Here is a 25,050-nt window from a genome sequence, read left to right as displayed (position 1 = left end):
ATTTGGAAAAAAATATTTTGATCAAAAAATGTCGCTTAGGAACTTGTTTTAATTTTACGGAAGTATAATAAAAATGGAAAATAAATCTTTTCATTTTAAAGCATAACAATTAACTAAAAATAATACAAAATAAACACTACGCAATATATTTATGAGTTTCTTTATAAATTTGTGTAAAAAAATTATATAGAGTTATATTTGTGTAAAAAAATATCATACAAAAATAAAGTTAATTTAATTATCACGTTATATTAATTATAACAAGAAAATAAACTGGCTTTTTAAAGAATTGTAAGCAAACACATTTTTGTACATCATTCTTCAAAAGAAAGTATTGATAAGTTAGATTACGACGTGAATCAGAAACTGTTCTTTTTCTCTTTACAGTATGACATTAACGCAACCATTAATGAAATTTTTCTTATCTAAATTATTACCTAGACTCCAAAAATTTTTAAAAATACTATTTCTGTCCTCAATATTAAAGCTATTACATTGATTGACACATTTTTTGCCTAAACATGGATTAGGAAGCAAAACTTTTTCAGCAACGAGTTCGTTTTTATATTTACAGTAACTTTTCCCCAAGTTACGTAGGTAACTTTCATTGACGTAATAAATTACTTTCCTTTTTTTTCCTCTTTTGTCCTCTACCTTCAGGTTAAGTGCTTTGAGATGCACTACCTGATGTTTTACTAGAAATTGAACCAGTTGATGAGCTAGAACTAATGCTGTCAATTTCAGTATCATTTTTAAGAAATACTGTCAAGGATGATGAATCTGATTCGGAGTTTAATAAAGAATCATTATGTTGTATAAAATCATTACAACCCATCTTATCATTAACTAATGGACTAAATACTATTGCGGCATTATTACTACTATCATTAGTATCATCACTATCTGAGTAAGGTACAAGCTTTTTATCACAGGTTAATAAATAAGTCTCTTCTTCGGCAGTCTCATCAATGTTCGAAAATAAACGGCTGTCAATATTCAAATTTGGACTTAGAGGAAAACTGAAATCCACAATGGCATCATCATCTAGAACAGAACTAGGCATTTGGAGTTCTTGTTTATGGTCTTTTAGTATAAGCTCTAAAAAACATCATGCTTTAGCGCTTCATTGAGGATCTCATTTTCAGTGGAAAATGAACCATGGTTTTTATTATTTCCGCTGAATTCCTGCACATTACTATCCTGATCCTCCAAAATGGATAGCAATTCAAGATTTATTATTTTGTGCCCCCGAGAAACCATTCTAAAAACCATTAAAAAAAAAGAAGTAAGCGCCACTCAAATGTTAGTTTTTTAAAATAATATTATTACCAGAATATAACTTTAAAATAAAAAAAAGACGACTATACAACAGAGTAAATATATATTTTATTTAGGTTCAAACCTTATTTAAGTCGGTTAAGTAGTAATTTTTTTATGGCAAATTTGAGTCATAGTGTATTTTAAATAGCCAAACGGCGGTTACATAAACGAAAAATTTTTTTCTGAAAAGGCGTAACCGACAGTTGGTAAAATTGTGGATTCTTATGGTATATTATGATTTCTCAACATTAATAATCTAACTAAACGCTTAACAAACCATTAAATATTAAAAATATTTCAAGTTATTGTTTACCTTATTGATATAACCACGTTTTCAGACCCAAGACGTAAGCACCACCTTCCACTACGGATCTTGTCGCTTACTGATTTCAGTGTCTCATCTTTTAAGAAGCTCGTTTGGCGGTTAGAACATTCAAAGCCCCTTTTAGTTGGTTTGGAATTTTTTTACAGCTGCGTCTTTTTAATAGTCGATAGGACGTAAAAACTATTTTATTTTGATACCAAAACATAAATTTAGAATTTTTGGCGCTTACGCCTTTTTGTCGTGACGCCATCGATATGCCTCAAGAAAATCTACTTTCCATCACAATTTTTAGAGGGACTGTTATTTGTAAATTGTTTATGCTTTGAGTAAAAGAAAGACCCTATTCGAATAAGGAAAATTCGCTATTTCGCATTATTCGCTATTTTTTCATAGATAATAGCACCCATTACTGTACCCGTGAGTAATAATTCATTACTCACGGGCTGAAGTTACTCACGGGTCATTACTCACGGGCTGAAAATAGATTTAAGTGGCGCATGCCACTTTTAATAATAATCGTATATAAACTGCAAATAAAATTACTTAAATTTGTTTATTTAATACAATAATTTTTGTAATTTATACCAATAATTCACTTCGAAAAATGTTTAAAGGAATTTTTACTGTAACAATGTCAGTATATTTTTTACGTTCATACCTTGTTTACTAAAAATTTTGACGTTTATCATTTAATTTAGTGACAGTGACATTAGCGCATTTTGTTTATGTTAATAGGAATTTATAACTAATATTGTGTTTGTTTTTCAAGTTATATTGTGTTAAATATGTTGTAACATATTATGTATACAGTGCGTCCATAAAGTAACGCATAAATTCATTATTTCGTAAACCAGCTATATTAAGGAAAAATCCCGAAACAGGTCGATTTTTATTTTTAAATTCCGATTTTTTGGCATATATACCATACTAGTGACGTCATCCATCTGGGCATGATGACGTAATCGATGATTTTTTTAAATAAGAATAGGGGTCATGTGATAGCTCATTTGAAAGGGTATTCAATTCTCTATTCACTAATATAAACATTAACATATTTATTTTTACAGGGTGTTCAAAAAAACATTTTTTTAATTAAAATAATTGAGACAAAAAGAAGAATATATGTAATTTATTTAATTCAAAATACGTTTTACTGTTGTCAGAAAACAGGAAAAAAATGTTTATTTGACAAATAAATATTGTTTTTCGCTTAAATTCAATGTTAAAGCTGCCACCCACCTGTCTCTTGGCAGTTTGAACATTTCGTTTAAACGAAAATCAATGTTTATAGGTCTGGATCCCGCGTATGGAAAAAAAGTTGATTAATAGCAAGCTGCAAATTTGTTAATAGCTTAAGGGTGTCTAATCGGTCAAACTTTGATATATGGGAACACTGGAACAGGGGCAGTTTTAACTGTGGAACAGGTTAAAAATTTGGAACGGTCAGACCACGAAAACGGCGCATTTATTTTATCCGACAGAACAGACTTAAACTCTCCGAACAGAGATTAAACTCTCATGCAAAAATCAGACTGCTATTTATCACCTGTCAGAATTCCTGTCATTTGACATATTCTACATGTTCCATTCATTAAAACGCCCATTTGGTGATAAATAGCAGTCTGATTTTTGCATGAGAGTTTAATCTCTGTTCGGAGAGTTTAAGTCTGTTCTGTCGGACAAAATACATGTGCCGTTTTCGTGGTCTGACCGTTCCAAATTTTTAACCTGTTCCACAAATTAAAACTGCCCCTGTTCCAGCGTTCCCATATATCAAAGTTTGTCCGACTAGACAACCTTAAGGTATTAACAAATTTTCAGCTTGCTATTAATCAACTTTTATTTCATACGCGGGATCCAGACCTATTATTTGTCAAATAATTTTTTTTTCTCTTTACTGACAGTAGTAAAATGCATTTTGATTTAAAATAAATTACATACAGCGTGTCTACTTGAGTTGGAAACATATGGGAAACTTTTTTATTATTAATTTTACGAAAAAAAGTTATTCTTTATAAAAAGTTCTGCATGCCCCAAAACCTAATATTCAATTATCAGATATCAAATTTTCTCAATATTATACGAGGTATGTCAAAAAATATGAATTTCGGCTAAGGGTAAAGTACCTTTATTTCTCTCAATATCGAAAATTCTTATTATGAAAAGTTGTTTGGAAATAAAAACCAAGCTCAAATATGTAATTACATGCTTCTAATTGGAAAAAAATATTTTCCAAATTTTTCTCAAATTTATTGATACTAACTTCGTTTTTATTCATTACACATACGATAACTCTTTTATTATTACTTTTACGAAAAAAAGGTATTCTTTATAAAAATCTCTGTATGTCCTAAGACCAAAGATTCAACCAACAGATATGACATTTTATTAATTTTATACGAGTTATGTCAAAAAATATGAATTTCACTCAAGAGTAAAGTACCTTTATTTTTCACAATATTGAAAACGGTTATTAAAAAAGTTGTTTAGAATTAAAAACTATGTGTCAATATGCAATTACATCCTTCTAATTGAAATACTGTGAAATATAAAGGTGCTATAATATTGAGCGAATTTCATATTTTTTGACACACCTCGTATAAAATTAATAAAAGTTGATATATCATGGTTGTGTCTTAGATTTTAGACCATGCAAAGTTTTTTATGAAGAATAACTTTTTTTCGTAAAATGAATAATAAACGAGTTATGATATTTGTAATAATTAAAAACGATGTTGGGTATCCATAAATTTGAGAAAAATATTTTTTTTTCAATAAGAAGCATGTAATTGCATATTTCATCTTAGTTTTTAATTCCAAACAACTTTTTATCAAAAGAATTTTCGATATTGAGAGAAATAAAGGTACTTTACCCTTAGCCGAAATTCATATTTTTTGACATACCTCGTATAATATTGAGAAAATTTGATATCTGATAATTGAATCTTAGGTTTTGGGGCATGCAGAACTTTTTATAAAGAATAACTTTTTTTCGTAAAATTAATAATAAAAAAGTTTCCCATATGTTTCCAACTCAAGTAGACACGCTGTATATATTCTTCTTTTTGTCTCACTTATTTTAATTAAAAAAATGTTTTTTGAACAACCTGCATAAGTAATTATATTAATGTTTATATTATTGAATAGATAATTAAATACCCTTTCAAATGAGCTATCACATGGCCCCTATTCCCATTAAAAAAAATCATCGATTACGTCATCACGCCCAGATGGATGACGTCACGAGGATGATATATATGCCAAAAGATCGTAATTTAAAAATAAAAATCGACCTGTTTCGGGATTTTTCCTTAAAGTCGCCGGTTTACGAAATAACGAATTTATGCTTTACTTTAAGGACGCACTGTAGTTATATTATTATATTATACTTATATAGTTAAATGTAAATATACATTATAACTATATATATGAAATACGTCCACCGACAACAGCCATTTCCTATTTATTAGATTCACTGACAGTAGGTACAAATTTAAGCTTATAATTTTTCGGAAACGAATAGAACTTATATTGACTATTTCTAGTTGTATTTTTACAATAAATAAGAATTTAGTAATAGTAGGCAACCAATTACTCAGCTACGTACTAGGGGTAAATAGCATTTAGGTATTTTTGTAAATTATTATAACTTAAATCTCGAGTAGTTGATAATTAAATTTTTTACTAATTAAAATAAAACAAGGTCGTAGAAAAAGTATAGTATTCTACTCGCATGTAATGGCTATTACTCACTCTGATGAATTACGACACCCGCCTACGGCTCGTGTCGCAAACTTCATCATCGTGAGTAATAGCCATCATTACATGCTCGTTGAGTAATATACTATTATTACCTGACATGAATCCTGTCCTCCATATAGGTTTCCTGCACATCCTCTCTGTCAATTTTTTCTTGTAAAACACTTTACATATTTGTCAGATAATGGTATTGATGTTTGCTTCCAGCAAAATGTCCGATTTTTGCTTATCTGGAAAGTAATCACTAAATTTATTAACATGATTCTGGTATATTCCACGTCAAATCACGAGGCGCTAGTGGCAACGTGCTGGCAGTTTTCTGTGGGAGTTGGATGTTGGATGTATTATAGTCTATAGCAGGGGTTCCCAACCGGTGGTACGCGTACCACTGGTGGTACGCGGGAAGATTTCAGGTGGTACGCGTCACGTGGGTGAAACAAGCGATTACGCTGGGCCTTTGTCTGCGAAAATGCCAGTGCAGTTGGTGTGCTTCCATATTCTATGAAGCAGTTTTTGGTAAACCCTGGGACTTCAAAGGATAGTGTGAAATAACCTAACCCGCAGGCTAATCAGAAATACCACGAAAGCTACTTACAGCATAGTTTTATAGTGAAGTCTGGTACAGAACATAGTGACAATTTTATTCATGAATGTGTTGCTTGTTTAAAAACGCTTTTGAGCCAAAGCATGAAGGATTATATTATGCTGATACGTCACCAATATACAAAGCACTGTGATGTGGTAAGGTGATCGATTTTTGTTAAAAGAGAATCTACTTTTTTTAAGAAACAAAATAAATACATGACTGGCTTTGTAAATATCATATTAACTTAATAAAGGTATCCTACCTTGCTAGATGTACAATTGCAAAGGATGGAAAGCCTCTTTTACTACCGGCAGCTGTGGAAATGGCCCAAACCGTGTTAGGAAAAAAGGCAGCCAAAGCAATTTAAAAAATGCCATTGTTAAACAATACAGTGAAAAGGCGAATTACTGATATGTCTTCCAATATTGAAGAAAAACTTTGTTTAAAACTTCAAGAATGCACATATTTTGCGCTTCAAGTAGATACAAACATAGCACAGCTACTCGCGTTTGTACGATTTGACTTTTATGAAGAAGTTGTAGAAGAGTTTTTGTTTTGCAAACTACTTGAAATCAAATTGACAGGGTTAGCAGCAAAAATAAAGAAAATTGCTCCTGAATGCCGAAGTACACATTGTGTCTATACACTAAGAAGAATTAAAATTAGAAATAATTAGTAAACATATTTCGAAAAAAAAAAAAATAGGATCGGAGAGCTTCTTCGGGGGAGCTTCCTTCCATTTTTGCATGTCCGCCCCACGCCTCCCGGTGTTTGGTGGTGCGCCATAATCTTCAAACTATTTCAGGTGGTACGCCAAAATCTTCAAACTATTTCAGGTGGTACGCAGTTGCTAGAAGTGTGGGAACCCCTGGTCTATAGTATATGTTTTACATCCCACGTGATAGAAACGTCATACTTTACCTAAGGGCATAATTTCTTATAAATATGATCCATCCTATGGAATTTCAAGCGAATATGCATTTATAACATAACTATATACCATTCAAAGGTTTCTCACCCTGGTATTCTTTTTTCGTGGCTTAGCGGGCATTAAACCTGTATTTATAGCCAACTTGCTTTAACCTTCGTCAAACTTTCAAATATCAACTTTGTATTCATTAACACGGTTATACTTACTTTGAGGTTTATTTTTAAACACTGATGATGATTTTGTAAAAAATCGAAAACGTGTGTAATGTAGCAATTGGATTTTAATAAACAAATTTTCGCAAAATAAACATCAGATCGAAAAACTGCAAAATACACGTATTCACTATTTTTGAAAAATCTATCGAATGATATCAAACATGACCCCAACGGAGGTGGAGAAAGGCGTTATTTTAAAATATTAAATAGGAGCCCCCATTTTTAAATAACATGCTAAAATAACTAACTTTTATTCGAAACATTTTTTCGAATTATTATGGAGAGATGGCGTTATAATCGGGAAAAACGAATGTTGGAAATAAAAAACTAAATTAAAAAATGGAAACTCCCCAGTTAAATGCAAAACTTTACTTAACTTTTTTTGGTTTTAGGACCTAATATTCACAACCCAATAGGTCCCCATAACGCTCGAGTAACTGCACATTTAGCATACTTTCCTTCTCGACTATTGTGGATTTTTTAAATATTATATTTTTTGTACTGTTAATATCTTTTGGCTTAATACCTTTCACTGCAATGTTTTTTGTACAATGCCTCAATTTTGCATAATTATATAACATATTTGGGTATGACAACCTTCTCTGATGATATTAGCGACTGCTAGCGAAATATTGGAATTGTAGAAAAGACTACATCGAGCTCTTTATGCCAATTGAGCTGATACATTGAGCTGTTTACCCAGTAATTTAGTAATTTGATAATTACCTAATCAGCTGTGATCATACCTGCTATATATTTTTATCAATTATTTTAATATACTTACCCATGTATCTGTATCTCTCCAACCTGAAATATTAACTGGTGTTTCACTTGGTACGTGAATCTTGTGTTGTGGTAGACGTATGGGTTGAATTTTGGACGAAAATACAACTTTTCTTGTCAACTAAAATTAATAAATATTTAAGCAATTGGAAAAAATATGAAAACATGGTGGTAAAGACGTAGTATCTCTTAAAAAAATAGGAAGACTAAGATGGGCAGGACATCTAGCAAGATCACAGCAGATCAATCCTCGTAAAAGAATCCTTATGTCACTAGAAATAGGGGTAGGCCAAAACTTAGATGGAAGGATGGTGTAGATGAGGATGGGAGAAAAATAGGCGCAGCAAACTGGCACCGGTTGGCAATGGATAGGACTGACTGGCGAATAGACTTGGGGAGGTCGAGGCTCTTTCATAGGGCTGTAGCACCATTAATGATGATGATTTCCAAAATTTAATTAAAATCCATGCAGTAGGTTACAATTCAGAGGTGATATTCTGTTCATGCTTTCTTTGACTGGCGTATAATTTTTTTTCAAGCCTGTAACTTTTTAAAATGAACATTATAGAAGTTTTTGGGGCTTTTGGCCCTCGGTCATAATGTAGTCTTTCATTCTGCGTTTAAATTTTTCAAGAATGCTTATTAGTTTTCTCATTTTGCGCATACGCTCTTAATAAATATTTAAAAATGTCGAAAATCAGAAAACTTTATATTTCTAATTATTACTGCTACTGTTTAAATAGTTAATTATCACTATTTCATATCAAAATAAAAAATCAAGCAGCATTTTATACTGATTCTCTCAGATACACTACGCCCGAACAAGCCATAATGTTATTACGACTGCGCCCCAGTGCTGGATTAATCATAAGGCAAAGTAGGCAGTTGCCTATGGGCCTCGACCCCAAAGGGGGCCTCGCATGGTCCAAAACGAAAAAATAATAATTGGAATTATATAAAAACTATTTAAATCATATTATGTTGACAAATTCAAATATCGCGCAATAATATAAAAGTGACGGTGGACGTATAAAATTACATTACAATGCATACTTTTGTTCATGTAGAACTATGTTGTGAGAATAAATCGCTAATGAATGACATTTGGTAGAAGGAACAGTCCAACAGTTGGAAATAAAAAAAATTCGAGAGCGGAGCAAAAATACACAAGAAAAAACAGGAGAAAGGAAAGATCCTTAAGCAAAATTTAAAACAGAACCAAAACTTATTTATACTCAGTTTCACACGGAAATCCATAGCTAGTGAAATAGCTTCCGTAACTAAAGAATATGAAAAAACATATAACGACAGTTCTATTCCAGTTCAAAGAGATAAAGAACTATTCAGAAATTGAAGCTAAATAGTCTCTAAAGTAGTCTAAATTGGGTCCTAAATTCGGAAAACGACATAGAATTACGGAATACAACAACTGAAGAAGTACGGAAATTTTGGATGAGGAAAGGCATCCAGAATGTAAGAGCCCTGATGGAAGTTTTTCAGCATCAAAAAGAAATTTTAAAGGCATTACAAGATTTTTACACAATATATGGTTTTACACGAAAACATATCAGTGGAACAAAAATTAAAAGAGACTGCCTAACGTATTTTCCCTCAAATAGAATATTGTATTTTAGGTTTGTTCAGTCCGTGTTGGTACAACTTTTTTTCAGCCTCTACCCACCGTTGGGAACTTATGATCAAATGCTTAAATGAACAAGTAGGTAGCACAAGAGGGACTGCAATTGCACATGCAACAAGACCTTTGTCTAAATGTTCCAATGCTTTCATACTCTTGCTGAAGACACTAAGCAGAAACCTGAAAGAGTTTATGAGGCTAAGTGTTTGTTGAAAGAAATGTCAAAAAAAGAAACATTTATAATGAATGAGTTTTGAGCATCAATTTTAGAACGCATTAACGCTGTGAGTAAATCATTACAGAGAGAAGATATTGAACTTCAACCTGCAGCTTTTAAATTCACTTTTGAAATTGTTAAATTCCCAAACAGATAATTTTGCTTACTACGAGCAGAAGGCCTGCAATCTACAATACTCTGAGTATTTCGATGAAAGTAAACGAAAGTCAAAGTCAGCAAGAAAACTACATTTTGATGATGCTAATTTCAATGAAGTTTTTCTAAAGGGTGGACAAAAGTTAAAGGATGAAACGTATCCACCAATGTTCGATAAGCTAATAATTACTGAGTTGAGTCGTCTGTTGACAGTGTACGAGTCAGTGAACTCAGTATTTAGTCTTTTGTGTGTTTTTCCAAAATTGAGTGATACTCAAATAAATAAGGAGTATGCTTCAAGACTACATGAAAACTATCCTGATGATATTAAACCGGAACTTGAAGATGAACTAGAGCAATTTAAATATTTTATAGCCCTGCTTCATTGTCAAAAATGAAAATGGTTAAAAACAGAGAAAGCCTAGGTTTCTTAAGAGGCCTCATAGCTAGTGTTGCCTAGGGGCCTTAAGATTCTTAATCCGGGACTGCTGCGCCCGACGGAAGGTTAAAAAACCTGAGGAAATAGTTCTCCACAACAACAACTAATCTATTTAGAGTAACAGTTAATAAAATAATTATAGCCAGAATGATCCAGGGCCGTAACTACCATTGGGGCAACCGGGGCAGTGCCCCGGGGCCCCCGATCAAGGGGGCCCCGTGCATAGATTATAACGAGGAAAATAAAAATATGTATTTTAAAAGACGATCCCAACGAAATATTTTCAATTGACACAATTTTAAAAAGACCGCAACATAGTTTTAATTTTTCACTGGGGAAATTAGTCTTTTAGACTAAAATTCAATTGGAAAGAACAGGGCCCCTGAGGCCTGAGCTAAACTGGGGCCCCCGAAATCTTAACATAAAAATTTAAATTATTGCTTAAGAAATATTAATTATTTCGGCGTAATAAAACCTAAATGCTATTGGAAGAGGGGGGCCCGGACTAAGCTGGGGCCCCGGAGACCTTTCGTAAACATATAAATTGTGACTGAGGAAATTAGTTATTTTGGCGAAATAAAAACTAAAATGCAACCGGAATAGGGACCCCAGGTCCCAGCTACTTTGTCTTAATCAATTTACCCCAGACCACATCTTGGTACGTGAAGGGAACCACATATTGAAGAGAAAGGTATACATAAGATAAAATGGGCACATTAGGATTAGTCCCACCAGTACACTGACCAGCTTCACTGAGTGTGCTTGGCTCACACTGCAGTAGCTTAAGGCACCTTAAGGTGCTTTTAAATCAGAGTAAACACGAACGAAGGAACGAATTCGTAGGTGTTCGCTTGGTTATTCATTCGGTACAAAGTAAGACCATTTACATTGTAGCGAACGAACGCATTCGTTAATAATCCGTCCGCAATGTCAGATGAAGCTGTAATCATTAGCGCTGCTAATTTTATAGTTATTGCAGGACATCCTGAAAAAAAAAAAGAAAGAAGAGAGTGTGGTGTTCACATAGGATCGAAAATGCGCTTTCATGGGGTTAAACATCAAACATTTTTCCTGACCCCCCTTGCGCTGGGGGTAAATTCCCCAGACATCCCGGTAGGGGGCCCCCAGATCACATTTGCCCCGGGGCCCCCAACATCGTACTTACTGCCCTGGAATGATCGCGAGTATTCAATTCAAATATACACCAAAAGAAGACGACTCTGGGTCAGACGCTGCGTGCTAGTTTTGGTCTATCATGGTTGTTTCATTTCCTCACTACCACCCATATCTGGGAGGTAGAATCCCCGTCCTTAGCATCTACGGCTAAGGGCAGGATGTGTAATATATCGTTAGATATTTTTCTACATCATAATCGCAATACACTAACAATCTATCTTTACGGAATATTTTCGCAGTGACTGTTAGAAAGGCTTCCAATCGTGGTAGTAGTACATACTTCTATCTTCTGTGCATTTTCCTAATTTTTTTTGCCAATATATTATGTATCGAACTTATGGAAATTTTTTTGCGTAGACAGGGATCAACAGCTAGATCATAATTTAAATCCATTCTCAGCCTTAAATATATACTTATATAATATCGGTTCACAACGTTCTTCGACGTCTTCCGATTTCCAATCTCCATCTCGTTCTGTTACTCCATAGATCGTCCTTGAGTTCTCTGTCCCTGATTTCTCTATTAACTCCTACTCTCCAACTTCTTCTAGGCCTTCCTTGTCTGCGACTTTCTCTTGGTTGCTATTCGAGGATCTGTCTTGGTATTCTATTCTCCGGCATTCTCCTTACGTGTCCGTACCAACTAAGTTGTTTCGTCCTGATGTCGTCAACATTGTATGTGTAACCGCCATGATTTCTCGGATTCTCTCGTTTGTTATTCTGTCGCGTCTAGATATTCCTGCCGAACGGCGTCAGAAGTCCATTTCTGTTGCTCTAAGCATTTTCTCTGTTCCGTCTTTTAGGGGCCAAACTTCGCATCCATATGTTGTGATGCTTTTTATTATAGTGTTATATATTCTTCTTCTATTTTCCTTAGAGATTTTTATCCCACAATACGCTGTTCAGCAAGAATATACCTTTGCTTCCCTGTATATTTCGTTCCTTAATAGCTGCATTTAATATTCCGTCTTGAGTGATCTTTACTCCCACGTATTTGTAGTCTTCACATAATTTTATTTCTTTATTTTCGTCTACTCGGAGGCTGTGTTGGTCGCCTGCGATACACATGTATTCAGTTTTTTCCATATGCACTTCTAAACCCCACTCTGTGAACCCTTCTAATAGTTTTCTCATCATGTAACTAAGATCTTCAGACTCCTGTGAGATGATCACCTGGTCATCCGCAAAGCACAGCGTGTACAAAGTTGAGTACGTTAGTGGTATGCCCATATTCATACATTTTTTCTTCCATTTGTTGAGTGCTACTTCGAGGTATATTTTGAATTGTGTTGGTGAGATACAGCATACTTGCCTTAGTCCTTTAGTTACTGTGAATTCAGGTGTCATGAGATTTCCCGTTTTAATTCTTGTTGTTTGTTGGTAGTACAACGTTTTACGGCTTCAACCAATTCTATATTTACATTTGTTTTCTCCGGTGCCTCCCATAATTTAACCAGCGGGACACTATCATATGCTTTTCTAAGGTACAAAAACATCAGATGGGCTTCTTGGCTACGAGCAACTTTCTTTTCAATTATCTGAGTATTGGAGAAAACATGATCTATTGTAGATCGACCTGCGCAAAAACCAGCCTCTTCTTCGGCTTTTATATCTTGGTATTTTTCTTCTATTCGATTTTTAATAATTTTTCCATATATTCTGCTAATACTACTAACCACTGCAATTCCTCTATACTTTTCAGGTTTTGATTTATCTCCCTTTTTATGGATAGTGCTCAGATGTGACTCTTTCCATTCTTCAGATATTTCATCGTTATTTAAGCATTGCTGGAAAAGTTGTCTTAGCCGCTTAATTACAACTTTTAGGCCCCATTTTTTATTTACATTTAATAATATCATCATAATTCATAATTTCATAATATCATATCATTTTAAAAATAATTAGTCCAATTGTAAAAGTTTAATACCAAATTTTGTGTCGTTTATTTGTTAACAATTCCATCTTTGTAAGTAGATAATTATGCATACCAAAATAAATACAGATTTGAAGTTTTGCAGTCCATACAGGTTGAAGGTTCACATTTTTTAAGATGCTCAACTGAATTTTTTTAATTCTAAACGCGGCCTACTACGAATCCAAAAACATGATAAATTACCGATATTTTGCTTTGCGTTAGAAATATCGGAAAAAGTTATTTGAACAAGTTGTTCCAAATGTTATTCTAACCCCAAATACTAAATTTCATAACAAATTTCGCACTTCTAGTTTTTTTATTATTTTTAGTCAGGACCCTAAAATTCGTTGTCCCGAGATGCACGCAACGACAATGGAGCCGAGAAGCTAGTTAGCCTCCGTTGGTAAATCTCCGGGCAGCGTGTGATGGCACCGTAGATGCCACTATTAGGAGACCGGGTGTCCTTAAACGCCTGATGCGCTGCGCGGAGCATTAGCAACGGAGGCTGGCCGGCTTCTCGGCTCCGTTCATGCATCTCGGGATAACCCAGGGTCCTGCCTACAATAATAATAAAAAAACTGTGACGCAATCATGCGCTCTAATGCTAATGCTCCGTGCGTATAGAATTTAAGTGATAATGTGGAATTTACACGTTGTATAATAGTGAGAATGCTTGTTGTTTTTCGCGATTTAAGATAAACAAAACAGTGTAGCGTGTGTAAAAAATGTATGGGGAGGCTAAGCCTCCCTTGCCTCCTCTGACGAGCCGCCACTGTGCATCACCATAACCAGATCGGTAACAGCCAAACAAAATACTGAAGAACACTGACACTACCAAACATACAAAACTACGCCTTGTTTGAGTATTGATATTGCCTATCGCCACCTACGCCTGAGAAACTTTAGAATGAAAAAAAATCGATTCGAAGCGTATAATGTTACGCATACCATGGACCGCACATCGCAGAAATAATGCAATTCTGGCAGAACTTAAAAGCTAAACTCACCACAACTATCAACCAAAATATCTGAGATATATTCGACATATAACTAGAAGAAGAGAAGGCATGGAGCGAATGATAGTTAAACGCAACGTAGCTAGTAAAAGAGGAAGATCTACAGTACGATAGTTGGACCAAATAAAGGACATGATTGGTTACTCATTCTCAGAAGCAAAGCAACACTCAAGAGAGAGATAATTGGGCAGAAATAAACAAAGAAATTACATGACACCACTACATCCTCAAGAAGGAGAAGAGATAGAGGAGGATATTGTTTTATTTTTTTTATAAAATTTTAATTAATTAATAATTAATTAATTAATTAAAAAATATATTTGCTGTTATTACTAACTGATTCTCCGGTACCAAAAGCTGTAGGATTAAAGAAAAATATTTGTGAGTTTATTGTGCCAATTATAATTTAAGCTTTATTTACATTTAATCATTTAAGAAATTACAACTTAAAGCAGAACTACAAACACAAATAACAAATTTATCCAAGGATAATGCTTCGACAAGCGCTAGACACCAGCATGTTGTTTTATCCATGATCTGAAACGTGCAACATGGGTATAAACTCCAGGATAACCGGCTTCTCCGCAGCCATATCCCCAGGATACAATGCCAATTAATGTCGTGTTTAGTTCTAGTGGTCCTCCCGAATCATTCTGTAACAGTTAAAGGGGTATTATCAGTTTGTATCGACAGTAATTGGTGCGTAAGGGAACGCGGAGATGAAGGATTTAATGCCATTGCTATTTGCGATTCTTGTTAATGGTTTATGAGAAATGAAAGTGTTTAAACGAAAATATAGGGTGCGCCAAACCTCTGGTTTTCTTTGATTTCGGCTAAATTATGGGATATACAAAAAAATGTTTTTTACAAAATTAATGTATATCGAAGTCGTCTATAAATTAAAATTATTTTAGATTATATAGGGTGAGTCAGAACGACGCGACGGTACGAACCAAAGTTGTGTTTTTTTAAAATGGAACACCCTATATATTAAATCATTTTTGAATATTTTTTTAAAAATATTAAGAATTTATACGAGGTATTATAGGCCTAAAATTAACAATTTTTGAAATATTTACACTTTTATTGGGAAAAATGGTAATATTCAAGGGGCTGTGTATTAGTAGTCCTGTCGCCAGGGGGGGTACAACGGCCTCCTTAATTCAGATGGACTTACCCAAGTTTTTTTTATATATTTTGACCCGTAGAATACGAATTTTTTGGGTAACAGTTGATCCGGATGTCGATAAGATTGTTATAGACAAAGAACTTGAGGAATTACATAACAGCGATTTCTCGCAAAACAAAACATCTTTTTGTATTTTTTGGGTCATTTTAAGCAAAAAATATTCTTATAAGTTTTTTTGTAGAATGCATAGTTTTCGAGATAACCGCGGTTGAACTTTCAAAAAATCGAAAAATTGCAATTTTTGAACCCGAATAACTTTTGATTAAAGAATAAAGTAGCAATTCTGCTTACCGCATTTGAAAGCTTAACTCAAATTATATCGGTTTTGATTATTTGCATTGCTAAAAATTAATTTTTTTATTGCTAAATAAAGCTATAAACACATAGAGTTTCCCGTGCCTATACATGCGTTTTAACGCATGCTACGTAGAAATTGCCTCGCTTGCACTTGTAGCTACTCTACCTACTCGTTCGATTTTAAATGAGAAATCATTGAAAACATCACTCACGTACTAGGTGTTTATAGCTTTGTTTACCAATAAAATAATAAATTTTTAGCAATGCAAATAATCAAAACCGATATAATTTGACTTAAACTTTCAAATGCGGTAAGCAGAATCGCTACTTTATTTTTTAATCAAAAGTTATTCGGGTTCAAAAATTGAAATTTTTCGATTTCTTGAAAGTTCAACCGCGGTTATCTCGAAAATTATGCATCCTACGAAAAAACTTGTCAGAGCATTTTTTGCCTAGAATGACCCAAAAAATACAAAAAGATGTTTTGTTTTGCGAGAAATCACTGTTATGTAATTCCTCAAGTTCTTTGTCTATAACAATCTTATCAACATCCGGATCAACTGTTACCCAAAAAATTCGTATTTTACGGGTCAAAATATATAAAAAAAACTTGGGTAAGTCCATCTGAATTAAGGAGGCCGTTGTACCCCCCCTGGCGACAGGACTATAGCCTTTTAAGGCAATAAAAATTTAAATGACATGTCAAAGATTTTTTTAGCATACTGATATTTTTAAAAAAATTAACATATTTGACGTATAGCCATAAAATATACAGTGTGATCACTATTTGCAAATACAAAATTTTCTCATTTTTTTTAAAGGACACCCTGTATATTAGTATTGCCTTTTGTAGTAAATATTACAACCTTTCTTTTGGTATAAGGTTGTATGTACCTAGCATGTTTCGTTTTGCAGATATTTAAATAAAACTATAGATATTACGTTTTTGCAAATTTTTTATTAAAAAATTTTTTGGCAAAAAAATAATTATAGTCTGGTTTTAGAAACATACATCAAAATATCAAATATGAAAATAAAAACGTAATTAAATATTAAAATAAATCGAATACTAGTACAATTCAGTTGAATTTAATACCTTAAAATTATAATCAACTATTTTCAATGAGAAATAAGCCACAATTTTACCAAAAAAATGATTTTATTAACGTTCCGAAGCCCAAATCGGGTTTCGTTGTCAACCATTTTTTTTGGAAATCATTTTTTTGGTAAAATTTTGGCTTATTTCCCATTGCAAGTAGTTGATTATAAAAATGCCACAAGGAAATAGCTTCAGATAAAACTTAAATTTATTTTACAAAAAATATTTTACCATACTAATGAATGCATAAATTAGTTACTAAATTATGTAAATAAACAACCTTTGATATCTAACCTAATTTTTCTACCACAGCAACTTTCCTGTACAAATTAATAATTGTTAATTATATTGTATTTACGAGTAAGATCTGTTAAACTTTTAATTTTCCTTTTAAATTTACTTACATCTTGAAAACATAATTATAAAATATGCTTTGAAACAAATGAATGTTAAATGTATTAGCCAAATTATTTATTAATATAAATAGTATTAACTGGTGTCACAAATGCTGGTAATACTTTTGTAGTTGAAATTTTTGTAACAATTTTTTATACAAGGTGTCCCAAAAGTAGTGGAACGGTCGAATATTTCGCGAACTAAACATCAGATCGAAAAACTGAAAAATATGTGTTCAATCATTTTCAAAAATCTATCCAATGACACCAAACATAAACCCCACTACACCCCCTGGAGTTGGGGTGGAGGGTAACTTAAAAATCTCAAATGGAAACCCCTAGTTTTTCTTGCAGATTTGGATTCGTTACGTAAAAGTAAGCAACTTTTATTCAAGACATTTTTTCGAACTGTGGATAGATGGCGCTATAATTGAGAAAAACGATTTATCCTGATACCATAGGTAAATTATATAAACGGTCTAATATCTCGAGAAATACACTTCCAAATGAGAAACCAAAAAAAGGTTTTTAATACTTTTCGGAAACCTATCGAATAACACTAAACATGACCCTCCAACCCACCCCCTGGAGGTGGGGTGTGGGGTAACTTTAAAATCTTAAATAGCAACCCCCACTTTTTATTACAGATTCGGATTCGACATGAAAAATTAAGCAACATTTATTCGAAACATTTTTTAGAATTGTTGACAGATGGCGCTTTAATTGTGAAAATACGATTTATTGGCGCCATCTATCAGCAATTTTAAAAAATATTTCCAATAAATGTTGTTTAATTTTTCATGACGAATTCGAATCTGCAATAAAAAGTGGGGGTTGCTATTTAAGATTTTAAATTTACCCCCCACCCCGTCTACAGGGGGTGGGATGGAGGGTCATTTTTGGTGTTTATCGATAGGTTTTCGAAAAATATTAAAAACCTGTTTTTTGGTTTCTCATTTGAAGTGTATTTCTCGAGAAATTAGACCGTTTCTCTAATTTACCTATACCTCGTCCAATTTACTTACCGTTGCACGTCATCCGCGCCATAGCCTGTGACACGATACCAACACGAAATATCTAGGCGGTAGGTGTGTTCCCCTTTAGAATCATTTTGATTCTAAAAAAGAACACACCCACCGCCTAAATATTTCGTGTTGGTATCGTGTCACAGGCTATGGCGCGGATGACGTGCAACGGTAAGTAAATTGGACGAGTTATATGGTATCACGATAAATCGTTTTTTCCAATTATAGCGCCATCTATCCACAGTTCGAAAAAATGTCTTGAATAAAAGTTGCTTACTTTTACGTAACGAATCCAAATCTGCAAGAAAAACTAGGGGTTTCCATTTGAGATTTTAAATTACCCCCCACCCCACCTCCAGGGGGTGTAGTGGGGGTTGGTGTTCGGTGTCATTGGATAGATTTTTAAAAATGATTGAACACGTATTTTTCAGTTTTTCGATCCGATGTTTATTTCGCGAAATATTCTACGGTTCCTCTACTTTTGGGACACCTTATATGTAAAATTGAATAAAAAATTTTTGTCCTGGTAAAAGGTATATTAGTTTAAAAAGCCCCTATAGGGCTACGAATATACAAACAAAACGTTTTCGCTCTATAACAAGAGCTTCATCAGTGTTACAATTACAAGAACATGGTGAGCCACCCAAAAATACAAAGGGTAAAACTTTTTTAAAAACATTTTACATTTTAAAAAATACAAAGGTGAAAACCTTTTAAAAGGTTTTAACCTTTGTATTTTTGGGTGGCTCACCATGTTCTTGTAACACTGATGATGATCTTGTTACAGAGCGAAAACTTCTTGTTTCTAGGTTTCTAGCCCTATAGGGCTTCTTAAACTAATTTACCTTTTACCAGGACAAACTTTTTTATTAAATTTTACTTGTAATTAATGGTATACAGCCAGCTACAGGAAATTCTTCCTTGTGAATTTTTTATATTTTAAATTTTAATTTTTCAACCGAACAATTGATGGATATGACATTTGTTTTGGGTGAAACCATTAGAAATTATTACCAGCTTTTGTGACACGACTACATAGATACTATTTACTTCAAAATATACTTCTATAACGTTCATTTGTTTCAAAGCATAAGTACTTTATACGTTCTCAAGATGTAGGCAAATTAAAAAGTTATTAACTGATCTTACTCGTAAATACAATTTAACTAACACAATTGGGTACAATAAAGTAACTAGGGTAGAAAAATTTCTAAGGTAGATTTTAAAATTGGTTGTTTAATTTAATATTTTAAAGAACCGCTTGGATTGACATGAAATTTGGCATAGGCATAGCTAACATGCCTAATAAAAAAAGTGATATGGTGCCGATGTGTGCTTTTGACCTGGGGGTGATTCTCACCCCATATCGGGGGTGAACAAATATATGTTCAAGATAAGTCCCGAAATGGATAAACTGACTAATTTTAAGCAACTTTTGTTCTATAGAGTTGTTTCACCAAATCAATACTTTTCGAGTTATTTGCAAGTAAAAATGTCCATTTTTCAACAAAATAACTACGTTTTTAGAGGGTTTTTCGCAAATAACTCAAAACATTAGCATTTTGTCGAAAAAAATATTCTTAGCAAAACTATACCCTATAAAAAAGTGAAAAAACTGGTGTATATATTATGTGTCTATACCTAGCAAAAGGAGAGTTTTAGATAATGAAATATAGGTTCATATTTGAAAAATTCCAAATAGAATAATTTAATGTGAAATATCCAAATAACGAAGTATTTTTGGGGAAAACACATTACAACTTTCTTAAAGTGTTTAAAAAAGCTTTATTTTTGTTTAAAAAAAATTATAGCATCAAATGTAAGCAAATTACGCTCAAAATGAAGTTGGTCCCTTTTGTTTTGGCAAAAAAAATCAGGAAGATCACCCCCCAATTAGTAATTTAAATGAAATTAATTGCTACCGCTTCACAAGTTACTTTACTTATGTTGTTTTTATATAATCTGTAAGTTTCATCGATTCAAAGTGCTTATTTTTTAAAAAATGTGGTTTTAAAATAAAATTTTTAAAAAGTATAGTTTTGAAAATAATTATTTTTTTTAAATAACCTAAAAATTGTTAGAGGTACCAAAAATCTTAAACAATAAAAGAAGCCGGCTTTATTTTTCTGAATATTTTCTCTTTTTTTGTTTTTCTGTAAGAAAAAAATTGGTTAAGATTCGATGTTTCTAAATTTGCGTACACTCGTGATAAGTGACTCGTTCAAGCCCATTTAACTATATCTCTTTCAAAAATAAGGACTTTGAAACGATGAAACGTACAAATCATATGATCAATACATACGCGAGTAAAAAACTTGTAAAGTGGTAACAATTAAGTTCATCTGAAATGCTAATTAGGGGGTGATTTTCCCGATTTCTTACCCAAAAAAAAGGGACCAACTTTATTTTGAGCGTAACTTGTTTACTTTTTAGACTAAAATTTTTTTATAAAAAACAAAAATAAGCATTTTTTAAACACTTCATCAAAAAAGCTAAAATGAGTTTTCCCCAAAAAAGTGCTTCGTTTTTTGGTTATGGCACGTTATAATATACGATTTGGAATTTGACGAATATGAACCTATTTTTCATTAGCCTATATCTCTCCTCCAACTAGGTATATTGACCTAATATATACACCATATTTTTCACTTTTTTACGTTCTATATTTTTGGTACAAAATTTTTTTCGACCAAATAGGGTAAAAACACCAGTTATTGGCCTCTTAAGGAGAGCACGTGGATGTATCTATGAAATGTTTTGTCACTGTGGCCTATTATACCTATTTTTAACATCATGAAATTTTATTATTATTTCTACATATTGCAAAATTTTATTATGTTAATCTTTCATGTCTGAAAATATTTTATATGTGTTCTTTTGTAAACGTGCAAATGAACCAGTTATTGGCCACCCTGATCTAGTTATTGACACCATATTTATGTGTTAGTGATTGGCCATCATTTTTTAAAGTAATATGTTACCAAATAATCCTTAAGTTGAAATAAGTAGATAGGTAGGTGTTTGGGTAAGCAAGGATTTTGTGCTGAGTGTGGACACAAAAAAAAAACGATATGTCAAAGTAAACTTTTATTTTTTATTCTGACAAGATTCGCAAACATATACTTGATCTGTGTCGCCATAGAATCTTGTTATGCAAGTTACATGATATGTTCTAAGACACATTTGGCACCTAATGCCTTCCTTACACTCTGTAATATTTAGTACACATAGATAACACACACCTTTAGAGACTTTTTGATTTTTAAAATGTGATGGAATGTTTGATACCATGTTTGTATTTTTAAAACGCGGAAGAACGTTTGATACCAAGTTTAGATTTTCGAAGTGTGAAGGAATATTTGATAATAAATTATCAGACAAAATTGTAATTTTTGTTGAGGACTGATTTGTATTATCATCAAATAATTTCCGTGTGGGTAAAATTTTTTTCTCAGGGCTTGGAAATTTAGTGTGGGCGAGAAATATTTTCGGAGATAATCTCAAATTCGCTTCTGGTGTAGGTGAATGCTTGAAAATGTCAGTATTATCTTGGTTATTTACAGAGCTTGATGATTTTGTGTGAGAATGAAATTCTGGTGTAGGAACTTTGACAAATTCAGGTAGTGGTGGCTCAAAAACCGCAGTATTGTTACTTCTACTTTCCTGGTTTAGAGGAGAAAACACCTTCAATGCTTGTTTTGTCTTTTCTGGATATTTTTCAATAGGAAAGTGAACTTTTACACCCTTTTTAATTTTGTTGAGGTCATTTCTATGGGTCGTCTACTTTTCTCTTCAGACTTATTAAAAGTTTTAGCTAATTTTTTGGGTTTTTTATTATTAGAGCTTTTTATTTTCTTTTGATTTTCTTTAATACTTTGTTTTTCCTTTCTCTTAAGTTTCCTCTGTTCCTTTTTACGCTCCTCTTCTATTTTTTTTTCCATTTTTTTCTTTTTCTGTTTTTCTTCTATCTGATAAAGTTAGAACAAATGGAAGCTTTTGAGTTTGCTTTTTTCCTTTTCGTGCTAGAGTATCTGGCCATATTAAGTAAGTCGAAATAGATTATTTGTAGCATTTACAGATATATTTTCAGAAATGTTTAGGGATTTCTCGGGTTTTTTGGTTTCTTGATCTTCTTTAACCGTTTTCATCACACTTGATTCGGCTTGATTTGTATATTCTTCTATTCCTTGCATGTTGAAAATTTCATTCTCGGGTACTATCAAGGTTTCGTTCTCCATTTCAGGAATGTTTACAATTTCAGTATCATATATTATTATGTATATATTGTAGATATTTCTACCGAGGATTTTTCTGTAAATGCTGAAAAGATTTGTTTCAATATTTGGTAATCATCAGATTGAGTTTTACAATTATTTCGACATAGCTGTTTAATTTTTTCATTGCCAACTATTTCACAAAATTGTTTATAAGAAATTGTTGTATTTGGATCAATAAGTGTTGGTAAATCATTGTGCTCATCCAGATTATCTTCAGTTTCAAATTCTTTCCCAAGACATTTTGAATAGTCAAGAGCAGAAGAATTCCTAGGAAATATACCGCATGCCCTAAACCCACTTCTGATAACATCTGGATTTATCCTATCTATAGCAGATTTTAAAACAGAGGCAAACTGTACTTTCGTTAACACTTTTTGGGGGTTGTCTCTCCTAAACTGAAGCACAGCTTTGTTCCAAAAAGTTTTTAGAGGCTTAAATGCAGCCACATCCGCTGGTTGCATTAATCTCGTGGCATTAGGATATAAAGCTACTAAAATAATTTTCAAATCTGTACAAAGTTGACTTGTCTGTACAGTTAAATGGGTTTTATGCCCATCAACAAAAAGTATCACCGGACGTGTAATATTATTTCGATCTAAATAAGGGTTAAATATATTTCCAATATATTCATAAAATAATGAATGGGTTTTATATTCATAAAAGTTTTTGTTGTCCATCCAACCATTTTCTGTTAAACCAATACCCCACGAATTCGGCACAGCACTTAATATATCATTTGGCAATCTTTTATAGGGATAAATTATCATAGGAGGTAAACTATTGCCTATTGCAGAAAATGTGAACCTAACTGTTAAGTTAACCTTTGGGTTATGTTTAATTTCATAGACGTTTCTGGAACCCTTCATAGCCAAAACCTTTTTATTTTTGGGACATAAATAAAAACATGTCTCGTCACCATTAAAGATTCTTGTTGGGTCTTGAAGAACGTTTAAAATTCCTTTTTTATCTAGATACGATTTTATGTTGTCAAACCATTTGGTAATATCTCTTTGGTTAATGTTTGAACTTGCTGATGTCACTCCCCCTGAAGTCCTTAGCGAAATGTTGGGATTGCGCTTTAGAAATGCTGATAGCCATGTCCTACCTGGTCTATTTTCAACTCTAGGGTAACTCTCTAAAAATGACTTAACGGAGTCCTTAATGTCGTCCACACGAACAGCAAATCCTCTATTTTGACAATGAAAAATCCAGCGTTTCAGTTGTTCCTCTTCATCCTTCGAAAGAAATGGATCTGGTCCATGCGTTATCTTGTTATGAAATTTTTCACTTTTCCGGTAACTTATGGTGGCTCTGGGAATATTAAAAATTCTTGAGGCTTCTCGCTCACTCATACCATTTTTAATTAACTCTTACTCTTTTTTAACATCGTCTTCGGAATACTTTTTTTATAATTGTTTTCAGTTTTAGATCGTTTTGGCATATTTTCTAAAACAATTTAAAATAATTAGTTATTGGCCATACATAAAACACTAGTTATTAACAATATGTCAATCACTAGATTCTTACAAAATCTGATGTTTCAGTTATTGGCCATCTAGGCCAATAACTGATACATTGATAATTTCATGCATCAGTAGTTGGCCAACTTATAATTTACGTTATTTGAATAAATAACGTTATATTCGTTATGCAGTTTGGAGCAGGACATACACTATATTCTCACAAAAACATAAAACATAAAGTAGAAAGTGAATTGCAGTATATAGTACTTACCGACCAACACAAGTTTCTCTAGGTAAATAACAAAATTTCGGTTGTAAACTAGCGGCATAGAACAGTGTTTCGTTCAACATCGAATACTGACTAAAATGTAATGGTTACCTTGAAACTAGATATGTCATACTCTAGGAGACATGTTGCCAAACTTAAAAAAGTGGTTAGAATTAACAAAATACCAACATTTTCCTAATTATAATTAAAACATATTAGTAGGCCAATAACTAGCACATGGCCAACAACTGGTGCCTTTACCCTACTTACTTTTTGATTTATTTGCGAAAATCCGTCTGAAAACGTTGTTATTTTGTAAAAAAATTAACATATTCACTCGCAAATAACTCGAAAAGTATTAACATGGTGAAAAAACTTTGTAGAACAAAATTTGCTTAAAATTAGTCATTTTATCCATTTCGGGACTTATTCCGAACATATATTTTTCACCCACAAAAGGGGGTGAAACTCACCCCTAGGGCAAAAGCACACATCGGTACAATATCACTTTTTTTCTTTGACTTGTTAGCTAAGTGTATGCCAAATTTCATGCCAACCCAAGCG

At 32.8% G+C, this 25,050-nt stretch overlaps 1 protein-coding gene across 1 annotated transcript in view; it reads right to left on the bottom strand.

Moving 5' to 3' along the window:
- Nucleotides 1-14,851: 14,851 nt before the first annotated feature.
- Nucleotides 14,852-25,050, bottom strand: part of LOC126892891 (trypsin-1-like) — a 78,130-nt gene continuing 67,931 nt past the window's right edge. Inside the window, exon 6 of the mRNA XM_050662716.1 lies at nt 14,852-15,126. Coding sequence (XP_050518673.1) covers nt 14,980-15,126 — 147 coding nt within the window. The 3' untranslated portion in view covers nt 14,852-14,979. The remainder of the gene's footprint in view (nt 15,127-25,050) is intronic.

The sequence above is a fragment of the Diabrotica virgifera genome, chromosome 1 (genome assembly GCF_917563875.1).
Source record: "Diabrotica virgifera virgifera chromosome 1, PGI_DIABVI_V3a".
Taxonomy (NCBI): Eukaryota; Metazoa; Arthropoda; class Insecta; order Coleoptera; family Chrysomelidae; genus Diabrotica; species Diabrotica virgifera.
The sequence above is the reverse complement of the archived record's forward strand: the minus strand, read 5'-3'. Positions and strand labels throughout refer to the sequence as shown.